Source organism: Phyllostomus discolor, chromosome 2 (genome assembly GCF_004126475.2).
Source record: "Phyllostomus discolor isolate MPI-MPIP mPhyDis1 chromosome 2, mPhyDis1.pri.v3, whole genome shotgun sequence".
NCBI lineage: Eukaryota > Metazoa > Chordata > Mammalia > Chiroptera > Phyllostomidae > Phyllostomus > Phyllostomus discolor.
The window spans coordinates 149,672,743-149,692,497 of record NC_040904.2 but is presented as its reverse complement, the minus strand read 5'-3'; the positions used below and the strand labels follow the sequence as shown (position 1 = coordinate 149,692,497).

General features: G+C 41.1%; 1 protein-coding gene across 1 annotated transcript in view; it reads left to right on the top strand.

The window, feature by feature from the left end:
* Positions 1 to 19,755, top strand: part of KCNMB4 (potassium calcium-activated channel subfamily M regulatory beta subunit 4) — a 57,333-nt gene that overhangs the window by 22,855 nt on the left and 14,723 nt on the right. Inside the window, exon 2 of the mRNA XM_028533155.2 lies at positions 9,920 to 10,047. Within this exon, the coding sequence (XP_028388956.1) occupies positions 9,920 to 10,047 (128 nt within the window). The remainder of the gene's footprint in view (positions 1 to 9,919; positions 10,048 to 19,755) is intronic.

Here is a 19,755-nt window from a genome sequence, read left to right as displayed (position 1 = left end):
CATGATAACAAGCTGGAACTGAAAGAGCATTGGCGGGTGGGTGGAACCCTCTGCAGGAGGCAGTGAGCAGCTTTTCAGAGCAGCAGGTAAGAGGAGAAGAACAATTCTTCAGTGAGTGGTAGTTGAGGTAATTTGGGCATTTTCCGTCGCCATCCCCCACGCCCCCTGTGCGCTGGCACATTAGAGGACTCATTTTTTCAGAACATCCATGCGTGGAGTCTCTGCACATTGCGTTTCTTCTTGGAATGTCGCCTTCCAAACCCGTTCACTGAGAAGGGAGCTGCAGGAAGACACAAATCCCAAGTCATCTCTTCTGTGAGGCCTCTCAAAATCTCAGAACTCCAAAGCCAAATCTTCATTTCCTCTTCTGTAATCCCAACGCCCTTTGTGAATATGTCACTATTACTACCCTGCGTGCTCCTGGGAAGGGAGGAAGGAAAGCGGTAAGGAGCGAGTCATATCTGATGTTTGTTTCCTATCCAGTACTCACCAGTGGAGAGTGGTTTGTTGCCTAAATTATCATTTCTAAAATCCTGTCATTCTGAGGGGAAAGAGACATTAAAAATGTAGATTCCAAGCCCTGGCTGGCGTAGCTCAGTGGATTGAGCACGGGCTGGGAACCAAAGTGTCCCAGGTTGGATTCCCAGCCAGGGTACATGCCTGGGTTGCAGGCCATAACCCCCAGCAACCGCACATTGATGTTTCTCTCTCTCTCTCTCTCTCCCTCCCTTCCCTCTCTAAAAAAAATATAATAATAAAAATAAATAAAATTTAAAAACAAAAAAAAACAAAAACAAACAAAAAAAAATGTAGATTCCTAGTCCTACTGAGTCAGACAGTCAGAGGTGGGTCTTTCTGACCAGCAATCCACTGGTCTGTGGAACATGCTTTGACAAACACTCTTCTGGGCTGAGCACCAGTCTGTTCCTGTGCAGCCCAGGGAGCTGTCAGAAGAGCCCATTGTAGCTTCTCCTCTTCTTAGTCTTGCTCTTCATATTTTCTAGGCCATTTACTTCACCTTCAAATTCTTCCACAAGATTATTTTCATTTATCTTTAGGATATGGATATACATCCTGGAACCACCTGCCCTAGAACTTTTTTAGCTGAAGTATAATTTCATAGCGTTTGTTCAGTTAACCTACATTCATAAGCTGTGTGTGTATACATGCTTACACATGCAATTAAAGAAGTCTTGAAGTATGTGAAACATTGTAGAGTTTGTAAATGGCTCAGTTACACTTTTTATTCCACAGTGCTTTTCTGGAAAACCAGAATCATCTGCTGGCAGGAGGGCCCCTTGTAGTACAGGCTTCCTCCGCTAGATGAGTGTTCCAGGAAAGCATCTGTAGCCGTGTACCAGCTGGCGTTGTTGTGAGAGGCTGTGTTTGGCTTCATTAAATTTTTTTGGAAGACTCTTTCGATGCTATTGCCCATTTCATGATGGGTGATCTATGAGTGCATCTGCCCACACCATGCTAAATGCTCAGCCTTTGACCAAAAAATGACATGACCCCTGTGCCTCACCCTCCCTATGCACTCAATCTTGTCCTGAGCAACTTTTGTTTTGTTTTGTTTTCCTGGATGAAAAAAGTTCTCAAAGGGAAATGTTTTGCTGATTTGGAAGAGGTGAAACAAAAAAATCAGCAGAAGCACTAAAAGGCATTAAGACTGACAAGTTTAAAAACTGTTTTGAGCAGTGGAAAAAAAGTCTCAATAGGTGTATTGCATCAAATGGAGAGCACTTTGAAGGTGACTGAAGTTTAAACATGTAAGAAAGAATAAAGACAGTTATTTATAAATAAATTCCATTTTTTTCTAAGTTACAAATCATAGTTGACATGGAGATGTCTTACAGGACTCCAAAAAATGGAGGGATATTGGTATGAAATGTAATTAGACCTATGTTCTAGTAGGTGATGTTTTAAGGATTCATTTCTAACCAATTTTACTTTGGAAATTATTTAATCAGCCAAACCCATTCAAATACTGTGTCTTTCGATACTATGTTTCCTGCACAAGTGAAGTCAAGAAAGAAACTGGAGAAAAAGCCAATTTCTCATTTCTGTATCTTAGATAATGCCTGACATAGAACCCAGTCCCCAATGTTTAGTTAAATGGATCGTGTGTTTTGTGCAATGGTTTTTTAAAGTGACTCAGTAAAGGAAGAAAGTGAATTCTGCCTACTCTACCCACATGATTGAAACGCAATCCTCAAGACACTTATCACACAAAGAACCCACACAAGAAGGGTTCTATTAAAATATAAATCCACAGTGGCAGGGTGAAAAAGCATGCCATTATAAATCTTGACAAAACCTAAAATAAGATAGTGGAAAATAAGTAATATCAAGTATGTAATCAAATGTTCCACATCCTGTGGTAGTAGTGACTTCCCTTCATAAACTCGCTGGAAGCCTTTGCCTCAGTGTGTTCAGAATGGCCCAGTTGATCCCGTCAGCTTCGCTCAGGCATGCAGAAGTCCATTTTTCCCCCTAAAAGGTAGACATTAAACAAATATATCACATGCCTTTTTTTCTTCCTGACTTTTTAAAGAAAGTCATTTCATGCAAGTTTAGGCAGCAAATGACACCAATTCTAGCAAAGGTTACTTGGGCAGTAGTGATTTTAGAAGTTAGGAAATGCTGCCTTTGCAAATGAAAAACAGAAAAGGTCAGGAGTTTCTCAAAGGGAATGCTCATTGTCCTACATAACCAAAGACAATGTGTTTGCAAATTTACGTAAGTGAAATTACGTCCATGGCACAAAAATCCAGCCCTGGAGCCAAACTGAGACCAGAGGGAACAAGCGGAGACTTACAATGCATTTCTCTGAGGGCAACAAAGGACTGAGTGAGACTGCCTTGGCCCATGCTTCCTCAGGAGGACTATACCAGTTTCATTCCCAAAGACTCTTTACACCGGTTCTCCAAGAGAGGGTTGCAAAAGTCAGCTCTTCTGCCTTACCTCCACATCAGGGAACTCCAAAGAGAAAACTGGGAAGCGCCAAAGGGAGGGACCTGGGAGGCACTGTTGTGCAGTGGTTAAGAACACTCTGCAGTCTGAATTTCAGTTTTCTCAAACACGCCCTGCCCCTCATCTATAAAATGAGGGCGATAACATTTGCTCATCTGGATTAAATGAGAGTCGAATTAATGCTTGACCTGTAGTCAATGTCAGCCATGATGATGATGATGATGATATGTTATACATTATTCTTTGTGGCCCCAACCCAAAGGGGAAAGATTCATGATAGGCCTATTATTGGCATCTATAGCTGTATCGTGATAGAGCTATTATTGGATGGTTGCCCATCAGGCTTGGACAACCTAGAAAGGAAAGGAGTTTCAATGACTGAATTTTTCTTTTTCATTTTTTTCCCTAGAGTGCTGCTTTGAAATTTCATTTATAGCTTATTTTAAAATTTAAAAAAATCTACACTCATCCACTTAAGCAGAATTGAGAAGAGATCTAGGAAGAGTCTGAGTTTGGCTTCACAGAAATTTTAAAGACAAACCAACTAGAGAATCAAGATAGGGGAAAATGAACAATAATGATTTTTAAGAACATAAAGTTTAGCCCTCAAAATATTTTCCTTTCAAGGCGACGTGAGCTTTAAAAGTTGCTAGAGTATTATCAGTTCATCAGTTAATCTGATACTCTTTGGGAAGAATGCAGTCCATGAAAAGAATACCTGGACTTTGATCTTGGATCTTTTTCCCCAATGAAAAAAGTGCTTTGCTTCCAAAGGTCCATTCACACTGGCTCAAAGTTTCCTGAAGGCAAAAAACGTTTCTTTTATCCCACATAAAACCAGGACATACCTGATACAAGCTGGACATGCTCAGTGGAAGTTTTTGTCTGACTTTTTCAGGAACACGTGGGTGTGAGTCTCCTGGTCACATCAGAGTGACTGTCATTGAGAAGAGGACTCAACTTGCAAAATTTTAAAATCTGTGTTAATTATACTGTGTTGTTAGTTTTTAGTCTCTAAAACGTTCACCCCTTGTGTGGAGTCTACCCACTGCAAAGAGGGCTGTGATGAATTTTCAGGGTTTCACTCCCCACAGCTTCTACCTCCAGATCAAGAAATGTCTCCTTCCTGCACAAAGAGCACAATCAGTTGACACCCCTTCTCCCTTCATAAACTAATTTACCATGGTATGAGAAAGAAATGTCTTAGTAGAAGGAAAAGAAATGTCCAGCACATTATTGGAAATAAGCAATAGAAAAATCAGGGTCCCCTTCTGAACATTTCCTTAATACGAAGTACAGGCCCCCAGGAGAGGACCCCCCACGAATGGCCTTTTTTCTGGCTGGACCGGTGACTCAGTCACACTTCCCAGCCGTGTCCCCAGCAGGCAGGATCTCTTCTGGGAAGAAGACTGCAGTTGTGTTTGTAGCCCTGCCTTCTGTTGGAAACTTTCTTGGAGTACCTCCAAGAAGAGAATCATGGAAATGCAGAGTTAGAAATTATTTGGGAGACCGTACACATTAGAAAAAAGTGAAATCCAGAAGGACGTTGTTTACTCAAGCCCAAATGCCTAACAAACAATAGGACTGGAGCCCTATCTGATCATCACCGTTGCTTCTAAGGCCCCCTGCTTTATGCTTTGCAAAAACTCAGAATGCATAATTTTACAGGAATTTTCAGTGTCTTACTGTTATGAATAGAAGTGGGACTATATATGCAGAAGATAAATATGCAGTGACTCAGTCATTCAATTACTGTTTGCATAACGTGAACTTGCTATTCGGGGCTGTGCAACTTTTTGGTGTTTCTGAGGGCCACACTGGAAGAAGAAGAGTTGTCTTAGGCCACACATTAAATACACTGTGACACGTAACCATAAAAAGAAATCTCATAATGTTTTAAGTAAATTTACGATTTTGTGTTGGGCTATATTCACAGCCATCCTGAGCCCTGTGTGGCCTATGGGCCTCAGGTTGGACACGCCTGCAAAATAACCAAATTTACTAAAATTTAAAATGTGTTTATATTGTTTATTCTTTAAAGTGTTTAATAACTGTGAAAATAACTTTACTATCTGAATAAAAGTATACCTAGGTATGTTATTATTTATTTTAGTATGGTTGCTATACATTTGTTGTAATAGTTTCAGGTGTACAGTATAGTGATTCAACATTTTTATACCTTACAGTGTGATCACCCCACTAATTCTAGTAATCACCTATCACTGTGCAAACTTATCACAGTGTTATTGACTATGTTCCCTGTCCGTTTTTACCACCCCCCCCACCGCCTTCCTTCTGGGAACTGTCTCTTTGGTCTTTGTTTCTATGAGTTTGTTTTTGTTTTCATTTGTTTTGTTTGTTCATATTTTGTTTTTATAAATTCCACATATAAATCAGACCATACAGTATCTGTCTTTCTCTGCCTTACTTATTTCACTTAGAATAATATTCTCTAGATGCATCCATGTTTTTGCAAATGTCAAGATTTCATTTTTTATTGCTGCTGTGTACTATTTCATTTTGTGTGTATATCTATAGTATATATGTATATGAGTGTGTGTATGTGTGTGCCTATATGTGTGTGTGTGTGTGTATCCCATCTTCTTTATCCATTCATCTGTCCGTGGACACCTGAGTTGCTTTCATATCTTGGCTATTATAAATAATGCTGCAGTGAACATAGGGATGCCTATATTTTTTTTCAATTAGTGTTTTTGGTTTCTTCGGATAAATACCCAGAAGTAAAATTGCTGTGTCATTAAGTGTGTTACTATTAATTAATTCTACCCACATTTTGAGACTTCACTATTTCCAGGCATAGACCTAAGTGTGAAGATACAGAAAAGAAAAAATAATAGCCCTTGTTCCAGCTAGCCATTCACACAAGTATGATCCTGTGTGACTCTAGCTGTGATGGTGAAGGGTACTGCACCTATAGCCACACAAATGGGGGGCGGGGCTTAACTGCGGAATAAGAAGTGGAAGCCTCCCCCAAACAGGTCACATCACAACTGCATCCTGAAAGAAGGGAACTAAGGAAAAGGCATTAAAAGGAGAAAGAACAGCACGTGCCAGACAGGGAGCTGTGACAGCATGTGGCAGATTTGGGGAGTAAGAGCTTCTCTGTGGCTGTGTCCCAGGCCTAATTGAGGACAAGGACAGGCAGGGATCAGATGAGCTTTTTACGTCATGCTAAAACGTTTGTATTTTACCAGAAAATAATGGGAAGGTTTTGATACAGTATGTGCTCTAAAATAATATGACTCATTATACTATGAGGCTAAAAGATTTTTTTTGCTCCTTAAGATCAGAAACCTTGGTAAAACATCTGAGAATACAGTATGATAAAATCACCAGAACCTAATTCTAATTATAGAGCTGACAGAAATCTCAGTATCCTCATCTGTAAAATGGAGATCGCTATAGGCTTGTTGTGAGAAGTACACGAGTTAAAGCCTGAGAGCATTTATTGCAGTGTCTGGCACATTGTAACTACTCAGTAACTGCAAGCAGGCATTGCCTTCATTGTGATCGGCATCATTAGAAAAGGCTGAATTGGAGAAAATGGATGAGAATACTAAGGGATAATTTTAACATCTAAAGTTAAGAGTAATTTTCCGATTCTGCTGAATCTATATTGCTTAGAGTAATAGAGTCACTTCAGAGCGAACTACTTTGTCAGAGGCATGGCAGGAAAAGGCACTGGTTAGCAAAATGCGCTGATTATGTGCTTGAGAGGAACTTTTCTGCTGATTTCGTTGTCCAAGAGAATGTAAAAAAAGAAAACTAGGCTTTCAACTTTTGAGAGCAGTATCTGAGGAGAGTACATGCTTGATTTGTTCAAGAGGGAAGAGGAAAATATTAATGTCCATAGAAAGAAATTGGAGGTAAAACTAACTTTTTCATTTGCTTCCCTTTGTCGGTTGGCAGGCTCTCAAAAGGAGAAAATATGCTTTTAGTTTGCTATCAGATTGTAAATAGCTGCTTACAAGATATCTTTATACTGTAAGGACTGTAGGTTAATTTTTTACTGTATTTTGTTATTGGAACGTTTTTTGTAATTGTGCCAAATTGAAAATTTGAAATATGCAGCAGGTCCTCGAGTAATGTCATTTCACTCAATGTTGTTTCATTATAATGTTGATGAGATATCATAGGGACTTAGCTCTTGTTTATATCAATTAACCTATGGTAAAATTAGTGTTGCTACATGTGGTTTGGTAGGATTCCAAGAACGTATTAATGATATTAAATGAGGACTTAGTATATTTTAGCTATTTAAATTTTGGACTCAACAACCATCAGCAATCGTATTGAATAGAAGTCTGACAACTACGGAATTAAAGAAATTACATCCATCCAGACTGGTAGGAGTGGTGCAGACACAAAACACACTGGTCCCACATCCATGTGTGGTGGATAAAAATTTGGGAGGAATATCTTGGGAGTGAAGAGTCCCATCCCCACACCAGGCACCCCAGCCAAGGCTTCTAGTGCCAGGAAGATTAATCCCCATAATTTGTGGCTGCAAAAACCAGCAGGGACTGAGTAGAAGAAACTTCTGGAGTCGTGAGCAGTTCCCCTTAAAGGACCCACACACGTATTTATTCAGACTCACTCCCTCTGAGCTCTAGCAGCGGGATAGCAGCTTGAAAGTCACCAGTAGCAAATAGGAAAGAACTGAAGTGCCTGGCATCAAGGCAGGAGCTGGGGAATAGCTTTCTCCCAGACAGAAAGGCAGGCAGAGGTTATTGTCCTTTTTCTGAGCCCTCCCCAAACCGAACCACAGAGCTGGCAGGTGGATCTCATATCTGAGACTCCATCAACGTAGCTTACACTTTTTGCCCTGCCCTGGAGATGCCCTGAGACTCTGTCCCACCCAACTTACGGGCCCACTCAAACTGTTAATTGTGACTTTTCTATATGAATGGCTGGTCTTGACTATGCTTCACAACTTCCTAAATACTCTCAAATAAGCAACAGCCAACTTCAGTGAGCCCTCACTCCCATACCTCTTGCTAAGTGGCCCCAGGCCCAGCACTAGCAGCACCCAGCCTAGATTCACAACTTGACTTCACCTGAGAATCTCCAAGCCCTACACAAGTAGCAGCCATCTCAGATTGCTTTATAGCTCAGGCAGGGTGGCCCCAGGCAGAACACAAGTGGGGGCTGACCTTGACATGAACCACCTAGGAAACCCCAAGGCCAGTGCACCCAGTGGACAGCTATAGACCACATTAGAGCACCACCACCCTGCATCTGCACAGCTGATCCTCCATGGAGGGCAGAGGTTGGTGGTCAGTGGTCATAGCTAGTCCTTGCAACTTGAATGGCCAGGGTAAATCCTTCTCATTGACCTGCCAACAGCAATCAAAGCTCAACTACAAGAGGAGGGTATACTTAGAGGGCACACCTCAAGTACCCAGCTTGAGTGATAGCAGAGGCTGTGCCACTGGGCCCTACAGGATACCTACTACATTAAGCCATGCTATCAAGACAGGAAGTCATAGCAGCTCTACCTAATACATAAAAACAAATACAAGGAGGCTGTCAAAATGAGGAGACAAAGATATGTGGCCCAAATAAAAGAAGAGACAAAAAGTCCAGAAAAAGACCTAAATAAAATGGAGATAAACAATCTCTCAGATACAGAGTTCAAAACACTGGTTAAAAGGATGCTCAAGGAACTTGGTGAGGACCCCAACAGCATAAAAAAGATCCAGTATACACTAATTGAAATGAAGAAAAATATTAAGGGAAACAACAGTGGAGGGGATGAAACCAAGAATCAAATCAATGTTTGGAACATAAGGAAGCAAAAAACAACCAATCAGAGCCATAAGAAGTTTCCCCCCCAGAAAAAGCAAGGATAGTGTGAGCAGTCTCTGGGCCAACTTCAAGTGTTCCAGCATTTGCATCATAAGGGTGCCAGAAGGAGAAGAGAAAGAGCAAGAAATTGAAAATCTATTTGAAAAAATAATGAAAGAGAACTTCCCTAATTTATTGAAGGAAATAGACATGCAACTCCAGGAAGCTCAGAGAGTCCCAAACAAGATGGATGCAAGGAGGCCCACTTCAAGATACATCATAATTAAAATGCCAAAGGTTAAAGCTAAAGAGAGAATCTTAAAAGCAGCAACAGAAAAGCAGTTACTTCCCTACAGGGGAGTGTCCATAAGACTGTAAGAAACCAGTTTATTTCTCAGGAGATTGCTCCACTCAGCAAAGCTATCATTTAGAACTGAAGGGCAGATAAAGAACTTCCCAGACAAGAAAAAACTAAAGGAGTTCATCATCACCAAACCATTATTATATGAAATACTAAAGGGACTTAGTTAAGAAAAAGAAGAAGATCAAATCTATGAACAATAAAATGGCAATAAATACATATCTGTCAACAATTGAATCTGAAGAACAAACTAAGCAAGCAAGAAGAACAGAGATAGAATCATGAATACAGAGAGCATTTTGATGGTTGTCAGATGGGAGAGAGGTGTAGGAGAAAGGGTGAAGAGGTGAGGGGATTGAGAGGGACAAATAAGTAGTTACAGACTAGTCATGGGGATGTAAAGTATAGTACAGGAAATGGAATAGCCAAAGAACTTACATGCATGACCCATGGGCATGAACAATGGTGTGGGGATTACCTGAGGGAGTGGGTCGTGCTGGGTAGAGGTGCAAAGGGGGGAAAATTAGAACAACTGTAGTAGCATAATTAGTAGAATGTAATTAAAAAACAAAAAATAGGATACATTTTATGATATATGAATTGCATGTCAAAAAATATTCAAAGTCTACTCAAAAAAATTAAATTTGGCTGTATTAAAAGTTAGGTAAGTTAGAAAGATTTACTCTCTGCAGAATGCCATCTCTCTCTATAAAAATGGACTATATTTCCATATTCTATAGAATAATAGGTTTACTTTTTGTTGTTCTATTTTGTTAGTGCTCCTATATTCCTCCCTGTAAGAGAGAAAATCAGAAGAACCTGGAAAGTGTCATGAATTGGCAACAGTACTGGAAAGATGAGATTGGTTCCCAGCCATTTACTTGCTATTTTAATCAATTCCAAAGGTAAGCCAATATTTACATGTACTTATTAAAACTGTTTGTAGTCTTTGTAGTTTTATATTATGTAGTATTACATTAATAAATCATCAGTTGTGCTTTCTTGAAAAATATACAACGTGGAGATTTCTTTCCAGCATGTAGTTAGGGAAGCCCCATCTTGCTCTATAGGATGGAAGGCATGTACAGAATCTGCAGGCAGAGAGAGAGGGAGGGAGGGAGGGAGGGAGGGAGAGAGAGAGAGAACTTCTGTCATAGATCTTACTCTCTGCATACACTAAAAGTGCCTTTAGGTAGAATCATTCTATCCTAGTAGTGTTCCCTGCTAATTACAGATTAATTACATAAGGTGAACAACTTGAAGATTCAAGTTCATCAGAGCATTGTTGACTGCATCAAATATCTTTCCATTTCTTTTCTTTTCTTTTCTGATGAAGTATGAATAAAATGAGTCCATACCATTAAAACTTTATTTGACTTAGAAATCAAGTTATGCCATATAGTTATTGCTCCTTGGACTACAGCACTTCAGTACCCACCCAGATTAATCATGGTAATTTATTCACCAAATTTGAGTATTTACACCACCTTGCTGCACATCTCCATTTGGATGTTGTACATTTATGTCAAACTTTCTTTTGCTCCAGGGATTCCTCTCTTAGAAAATAGAACTATCATCCACTGATTTACCTAGACTAGAAACCTTTTGAGTGATTCTTAATTCACTTTTCTTTTTTGTACTCTATAATCTGTGTTCACCATTGATTGTACCCCTGTGATGGCTGTTCTGTGCCTGCCCTGGTCCCACTGTCTTAGTTTGGATTTACATTATTTCCCAGCTCCATTGATGCACTAGTGTTCTAGCAAGTCCTTCCATCTCCACCCTGCCCCCACTGCAAACCATTCTGCATGCTGCTGTCAAGGTAGTCCTTCTAAAACCTCAGACTAATCAGGTTGTTCCTTCTTGTTTTTGAGTGAAGTCCAAATATCATGTTGTGGCCTGTGTATCAGGTACCTATTGCTGTATGACAAAGCACCCTAAATGTAACAGCTTACTACAACGATTTATTATTTCTTACGATTTTGTGGGTTGTCTGGGAGGTTCATGTATTGGTCTCTCCTGGGCTCATGAGCAGTCAGATGCTGGCTGGAATAGCTGCTTGGCCCACAAGGCCCTCTTCTGCCATGTGCCCAGCACTCGAGGCCGGCTCAGATGAAGCACCTCAGTTCCTCTTCACCTCACAGCATCCTCTAGCAGGCTAGATTACCTTCCTATAATATGGTAGCTTCGTATATATTATGTGAGATATATCTATGTGTTTATATTTGATTATATTTGATACATATATACCAAGCATTTGTATACCTAGTATTATACTATTGATGTGCTATAACATTGATATGTTATAAATGTATGTAATAAACCAAGGCTTGACAGTGTGTGATACTTTAGGGTTATAGGTTATATAATAGAGAGTGGTGAATTTGTAAACTGGAAAATAGTGTGGGGCTAGGATTCTAAAAGGTCATAAATGCCATACTAAGGAGATGGTCTTTGCCATACAGACAATGAAAATTTGTAAAAAGTTGTGTTTTCTTGAAACCAAAGACTGACGTTAACTAGACCTCTGCTTTAAAAAGTAACTGGTGTGAGTGCTGAATGTGTAGTGGGAAGGAAGTGGAAATGAAAGGCAGGGAGCTCTAGCTCAGTGATGGGGGCGTACAGAAAGTACCGAGAGAAAAAAATAACATTTTTGAGTGGCTCTGATGTGCTAATCATTGCGAAAAACATTTTGGTTAGAACACCAAATTTCTTACAATAATTCAAAGTCCTAACTCCATTTAAAAGATGAAGAAACTGAGGCCCAAAGAAGTTAAAGAACTTGTCCAATGCATACAGCCATTAAGCGAAAAAGATGGAATCCACTTAGTCTGATTCCCAAAGCCCCCCTATTAACCATCTGCTGGTCCTGCTAAAGCATTTGGGAGAGCCTAAGCAAGAGCAGTGGAAGTGGAAGGATCTAAAAGGGCGTGTGCCAGCAAGACATTTTAGTTACACTCAACAAACCTGAATGACAATGTAAGTGATGAGGAAAAGGAAGGTGTCAAATCTGACTGAGTGTGAGAAAAAGACAGCCCAGCTCTCACTATGCCGAGCTTGAGGGACTCATATGCAGAAGCTGCTTGAAAGAGTTAGAAATGTAGACTTCTAGTTCAGGAGCACAAGAGGTCAGCACCAGTGTTAATGCAGATCTAGGAATCTTTGGCACACAAGCTGTAGCTGAAGCACAGAAAAAGAACACATACCAGAAACACACAGAGAAGAGAAATATGGCAGCATCTTGAGATCATCCACACTTAGGTGTAGGAAGAGAAGATGGGGAAAGTGGTCAGATGGTGAGAGGAAGTCAAAACAGAGTACTATCTTGGGAAAATTTTAAGGTTTTTTTTTATTGTTCAGTTACAGTTGTCCCGCATTTTCCTCATTGCTCCCCTACCCTGTACCCCACCATAGACAATCCCCCACATTGTCTATGCCCATGAGTCCTCTGTTCGTCTTCCTTTGCTTGCCCCTCCCCTTCCAAGGAGAAAGGGGTGACCCAGAAGGACTCCTGAGCAGCCACAGTTAGAAGTCTGGTGGCGATGGTGGTGAAAGCAGCTTAGGTGCAGTCCTAGGACACAGGGTCAGAAATCATTTTATATTTTTCTCAGGTGAGAGTGTGAAGGCATAAGTGCAGAGTCCTCTTTCAAGAAGCTTTCCATGGCCAGAGAAAAGAGCGCGGGAGGAGGTGAGGCATTGAGAGGGAAGGAGGCATGGATACAGAGGAGTGAGCCTGCTACAGACTAACACTGCTGAGAAAGAGAAAAACACTAGACATAGGTAGTAAACAAGGCAAAATGGAACACACCCTGAAAACAGTGACATAGGATGAAATGAAAAGGTTAAGAAGTAGGAATATTGTTTCTGTGAGGCAGGAGCGGACCAATAGAATAGGCCCCCCGCCCGCAGTCAGGACAGTTGGGTGTCGAACCCGTGACTGTCTGAATTGAGCAGTCCCTGTGCTTCCAGCCCATGACCAGGGACCGGCTTCAGAATGCAGGCGAGCTTGACTTTTCTGATGGAAGCACACAGGGTGCCCCCTGCCATGGGCTGTCCTGACTGACTGGGCTTGGTCTTCTTCTTTTATTTTAAGATTTTATTTATTTATTTTTAGAGAGAGGAAAAGGGAGGGAGAAAGAGAGGGAGAAAAACATCTCTGCGAGAGATGTCAATTGGTTGCCTATCACACACCCCCAACCGGGGACTGGCCTGCAACCCAGGCATGTGCCCTGACTGGGAATGGAAGCAGCCACCTTTCTCTCTGCAGGACAACACCCAGCCAAGTCACATGGGTCGGGGCTGGTCTTGGTCTTCTTAATAAACTTCCCCTCACTGGCATTCAGGTGCCGAGTTCTCCAAAGGCTGCCTCCCCCAGACAGGGTTGCCTCCTAGGAGGGCACAGAGTCTGAATATCCTCAGCACCCAGTCAAGGGCTGTTCCTCCAGAACAGTGAGAACTATCTGGAAAGCACTAACCCTTCATTCTACACCACTCTGTTAAGTTTGGTAACAGTAAAGTTAAGCCCATCATACCTCCCTCAGAATGGATACTCATTCCCGACCCATCACTTCACTGTCTCATCCCCAAACTGTCAGGGTGTAGATAGACTGGGGGTGGTCTGTCACAACCCAGCAGCTCTCGAGACACGGTTTGAAGTGACTCCAGGAAAACAGACGATGGGAGTTTGGCTCCTTTACCCTGACATATGAAGAGGAAACAAGAGTGCTGGTTGGAGGTGTGGAGCATGGCAGCTCCCTGGTGCCGTCTTCTCTCCACACACATTTTAACTACTGCTAAATTGCTAAATGTGAGACAAAGATAGACTTACTGTAGAGACTCCCAGATGCTCGCAATAAGATGAACTTTATATTTGAAGTAACCTTTAGATTTCACTCATGTGTGGGAAATCAGGGAGAATAGTTGTCAGGTAGTTTCCATTTTCAAGAAAAGGATATTTTAAAAGTTGAAGACCGATAGTAGAGTCTTCGCTGTCCACTGTTCAAGCCTCATTTAGGAGAGCCACCGCAGGAGTAGAAGCTGCAGCGGCCAGAGCAGCCACCGCAGCCGTGCCTGCCACGAGAGGCCGGTCCCCACGCGGCCACCCCGCTGCTGCTCCCAGGGAGGCTGCCGGCTTGGTGGGGCCAGCGCTGGCCCCTTCCATTCCTGGCTTTCTCCCCTGACCTTCCAGCTCTTTGTCTCCTTCAGTCTTAGGCTCTCAGTCTCCTCCTTAATGTGCAGGTTTCTATTTCACACATTTTCACACAGGTGAAGTCACACTTACCCTCCCTCTACCATTTTTATTTTTTTGTCTTTTATCCTTTCCCAGGCTTTTTTTTTTTCTCAGCAAAACCCAAATTATACCCCATTACTGAGATTGTTTTGAAATCTTCATTCCAGTGCTGGAAAACTTCTCTGTAGCCTGTCTTCTCACACAGTTCTCTTCTTCTTTGCCTTAAATGGCTTCCCCTTGAAGGACACGTGGCCCTGGAAAGTTACTACTCTTCAATTCCTTTCAGATCTAAGGGTCAGGAGGAGTAATCAGTCTTTATTTTTTGAACTTTTCCACTAATGGGGAGTATAGTGTTTTTCTATATTGATTTACTTAAAAAAAGAATTTATTTATTTTTAGAGAGAGGGGGAAGGGAAGGAGAAAAACACCAATGTGTGGTTACCTCTTGCATGCCCCCTACTGGGGACCTGGCCCACAACCCAAGCATGTGCTCTGACTGGGAATCGAACAGGCAACCTTTTGGTTTGCAGGCTGGTACTCAATCTGCTAATCCATACCAGCCAGGGGGAAATTTACTTTTTTAAGCTTTATTTTATCCTTCTGAGTTTACAAAATGCCCAGAGCAAGCACATACACTCTCTAAACACACAAACCCAGCCACACCACCAGTGAAGTCTTGAATTCATCCTGGGGTTCAGTTCTTACTATTTATTTCTCATCCAGGTTGTTGAAGTGATCTTCAACTTGTCTTTCATCTTTGGTCTTTCTCTTGTCTGTCACCCACATAATACTAGATTTTGTTTTGCTTTATTTAAGCCTCTCTTTGAATTTGACACAAACCTGATTCAATATTTCTGCCTTCTTACTGTCCATAGGATAAAGAGCACGCCCTTCTGATTCCAACTTCAACTTCTGCTATTTCAGTATGTGCCAGTCATGGAGAAACAAACAAACAAACAAAAGCTGCAGGAAAAAACAGACACGATCCTTGCCTTGACACAGCTTATAGTCTCTCATCGCACCATTAGATAGATAATTACAGTGTAGGGTAAATGCTATGAAGTAAAAGCTGAGGATACAACTCTGAGATATTAAACAATGTGGAGAATTTCAGAGGCCTGTCTGAGTAAATTATAGTTAGGTAGAGACCACAGGATGCCTCTGAGAGTTAGGAAAAAGTGAGGGGACGAGCATTCCAGAATGAGGCCACACCGTGCACGAAGGTTCTGAGCCTGCTGAGGAACTGGAAGCCCAGCGGGGCAGGAGAGCTGTGAGTGAGGGGGTGGTATGAGCATTGCCCCTGGGGAGAGTAGGCAGGACTTAGTTTCTTGTAAACGCAGCCAATGATAGGTTTTAGGTAGAGGGGTGGTGACATCTGATGTACATGTTTAAACTTTTGCTCTGGCTGTTCCTGTGGCTTTGGATTAGTCTGTTTCTCATGCACATTGATGCCTTTGCTCCTGTCCCCCTCCTCTTCCCTCACCTGGGGACACCTCCGCCTTTTACCCACCTAGGAAGCAGCATACCACAGTGGTGATAGAAGGAATCCTGGACCCAGCCGCCCTCTGCTGTGTGCGTGGTCTTGGGAACATTGCTTTAACCTACCTGTGCCTCAGTTCTCTCTCTGGGGAAGGAAAAAGTAATAAGGGTGTTGTGAGGTTACCAGTGAGACAGTGTGTGCCTAACCTACAGTAATTTCCATAAAACTGTTCGCTATTATTTCATTACTGTTAATAAGATTTGCCTCAAATGTTGCTGTGTAACCTTCTCTCGCCTTTTCAGGTAAAATTAATGACTTCCTCTTCTGTGCCCCCACACTTCGGCAGTTGCTTTTAACACTGTTACAGAGTTAGCTGAGCACCTACCTTTCTCCTTTTCCAGATTGTGAATTCCCTAAGGGCCACCATGTGGCCTCGGGTATATGGATTCACATTTCTCCTGTACCACTGATCCACTCTATGACCTTGGGTAAATTGTGCGACTTTTTGATTTTGGTTTCATCTATAAAATAAAGGTACTATTATCTGTCTTAAGGGATTTTTTGGGGTAAGGATCATACCTGTACAGTAGTGAGTACTTAGTAAATGTATGCCTGTTTCTTCCCTTGTTCTCTAAATTTCTAACAACTAGGGCAGAAATAACTAATCAGTGAATAGCCAGGTTATTCACAGGTTGGAGGTTGAGTGGGATACTGAATAAATAATAGGGATTTTATTAATGAGGAAAGCAGTACAATACACACAAAAATAACTAAAAGGAAGAGATTCTATTGATAAATATGTTGTACTTCTGATACTGAGCAGATATGTCCTAATTTTTAAGTTCATTCGAATTATGTTTGTCCTGAAGTGTTTTTTTTAAATTAAATTTACCCATAGCATTTTAGAAAAAGACGAACATGATGGCCTGAGCTAAAATTGAATTGAGTGCAGAACACAATTTGAATGCTATTAAAATAAAAAAAAAGATTAAAAGCAATCAATTAGAAAAGGATTACTCACTTACTTAGGGCTTACTTTTCTTATCTGTAAAAGTTGATAGACTGATTAAATGATCTCCAAGATTCCTCTACCCACTCAAGTTTTATGGTTTTGTGATTCTCTGATTCTGAAGGCTTATGCAATTACAACAGCTTAAGATACTAGATAAAATCCTTCTGGTGGAAGAGAAAGACAATTAGCAAGGAACTGAACTGAATGGTTTACAGTCTGCAGCCATCTAACAGAAAAGCAGACAGTCCTCCTACCTCAGCAACTGGAGTTTCAGATGATGACACTGAGTCATCAAAAAAGGTTAAATTTGGTTCAATACACTCTCCCTAAAAGGCAAGGAAATGTGTAATGCATTTTTATAAAGATTTTTATCAATAATATTTTGGCATTTTATTACCTTTCATTCAATTCAAAATGTTAAACTTCCATTATTTGGAAAATTCACTTATGTAATTATCTGTTTCCTCATTTTGAAATAAACAGTCTCAGTTTAGGTGCTGTAGAGTTCTTCCTGCCACAAAATAGCTCATCACTCTCCTACTACAGTGTTACCTTTTTTGCTGTCCTAGATTTTACCCATAAAATTATAACCATTTCAGTCATTTCCTCTTTCCTTTATTCAACAAACACTTATTAATCACCTGCTATGGACCAGACAGCAGTGGTCAAAGACAACAAAACTTTGTCTTTAAGGAACTCACTGCCCAGTGTGGAAGACAAGTGTGGAAATAAGTGATTGGGGTGCAATATCTTAAGTGCCAGAGTGGTACACAGACACACAAAGAAAGAGTGTAGTACCTCGACCTACTTGGATGGAGATTAGTGGTGGAAAGAGAATAGCTTTTCCAGGGGGAAAAGTGTAAGTTGAATTTTAAAGAATGGGTAGGAATTTTTCCAGTAAACTCAGAGATGGATGGGGATTTCGAGGAAATAACAGTATGGCCCAGACGGGTATGGCTCAGTTGGTTGGGCATTGTCCCACAAACCAAAAGGTCATTGGTTGGATTCCTGGTCGGGACACACGCCTAGGTTGTGGGATTGGTCCCAGCCAGGGTGCATGCGAGAGGCAACCAATTGGTGTTTCTCTCCCTCTCATCCTGTCTCCCTTCCCCCTCTCTGGAAAAAAAAAATAAATAAAATCTTTTTTAAAAAGAAAAATAACAGTATATACAAAGACTTTGAGATTAGAACTATTATGGGCAAGTGGGAGAAAGTAAGAAGCCTCATACGCTTGGTGAGTGCATTTAGGGGAAAGGTGTTAGAAGAACCTAAAGCAGCTGAATCAGGTAATATGTGCCTTTGTGACATGCTATTGGATTTAGACTTCATTCTCTGTACAGTGAGGAGTGACAGTCACGTTTGTCTTTCAGAAAAACCAGCCTGGCAGGTAGACGAGATATAAGCCAGAGTTGGAGGTAAGGTGAGCATTGGAGATTATTGCACCAGTTTAGACAAGGGATGAAAAGAGCCTGGGCCAAGGCAGGCAGAATCAGTGAAGGAGGAGAGGAGGGTGTGAACATGAGACATGAGGGAAGTGGGGTCCACGGACTTAGAGAACCACATAATGCAGGACAGTAGAGAAGAAGATGGAACTGGATCGTCTGGCTTCCTGTTTTGGGTGACCGCGCTCGAGGCAACATGAACTGGGAGGGCGGGCAGGAGCACAGTTTCTGGGAGAACGTTAGCTTTCTGATTTAAGTTCCACCACCTTCTGTTTCCGCTACCTGTATCATGGTAGAAAAGTGGATCAATGTGACTTGTTGCCAGAAATGCAAGAGCACTTGAGGTGATAACCATAAGGATAAACATCCACTCGGTTTAGAAGAGTAGAGCAAAACGATAGAAGGAACCAGCTTCCTGGCATCGGCATTGAGTAGCTGCCCCTGCCCTGCCTGCCTACCTCTGGATTTCTTATTGTGTAAGGCAAACACCACTTACATACCTCTGGATACAGTTGTAACCAATATGATGAAAAAAAATGGCCCATTGTAATTGATTATTGGAAAGTCTTTGCATTCATTTTGTCTTATGAAATCCTAGCAACAAATTTATTTTAATGTTGAATTAATATGTTGAATTTAATTGTTCCATTGGCTTCTAAGTTTTTCTTTCAGTTTTTATAGAACAAATTACCAAAAAACACACCTGTCTTTACCTCTTAGGATACAAATGAAAAAGGTACATATAAAGATGGGAACTGCCCTGGCTGCTGTGGCTGAGTGGGTTGAGTGTCGGCCTGCAGACCAGGGGGTCGCTAGTTTAATTCCCAGTTGGGACACATGCCTGGACTGCGGGTGGGTCCCCAGTGGGGGGTGTGCTGGAGACAACCACACATTGATGTTTCTCACCCTTTCTTTCTCCCTACCTTCCCTTCTCTAAAAATAAATAAATAAACTCTTAAAAAAGGGAACTGATATTTTGAATAAATTTCATAGGGAAATTTTAGTGACTTTTAACTGAATTAATAAGGTACAAGATTTGATATTTGGCAAAAATTTAATATTTAATAGAGCTTTTTACTTTTGTTTTCTATTTACTCTGAAAAAAATATTTCTTATAATCTCATTAGAGAAGAGACTGGTTCTGCAGTTATTTTTGAAAGGAACATACATAGTGGCTTTCTCTTTAGACATTGAGTCCAATGATATACCTAGAGTCTTAAAATAACAAAAATGTGTATCTAGAATCCTACTCAGATTGAGTCTTTTCCATATACATTTGTGTCTGGTTCCCTATTTAGAGAGATTACATCAGCACTTAAGGCTCTCTTTGGTCTCAAACTCTGTACTCTTAAAAAAAAAAACAGCAATTGTGGCTTCTGCAGTATGCTATGGAGTGAGTATGGAATCCATTCCAGGGTTCTTTGGAAGTCTAACGTCCATACATTCTGC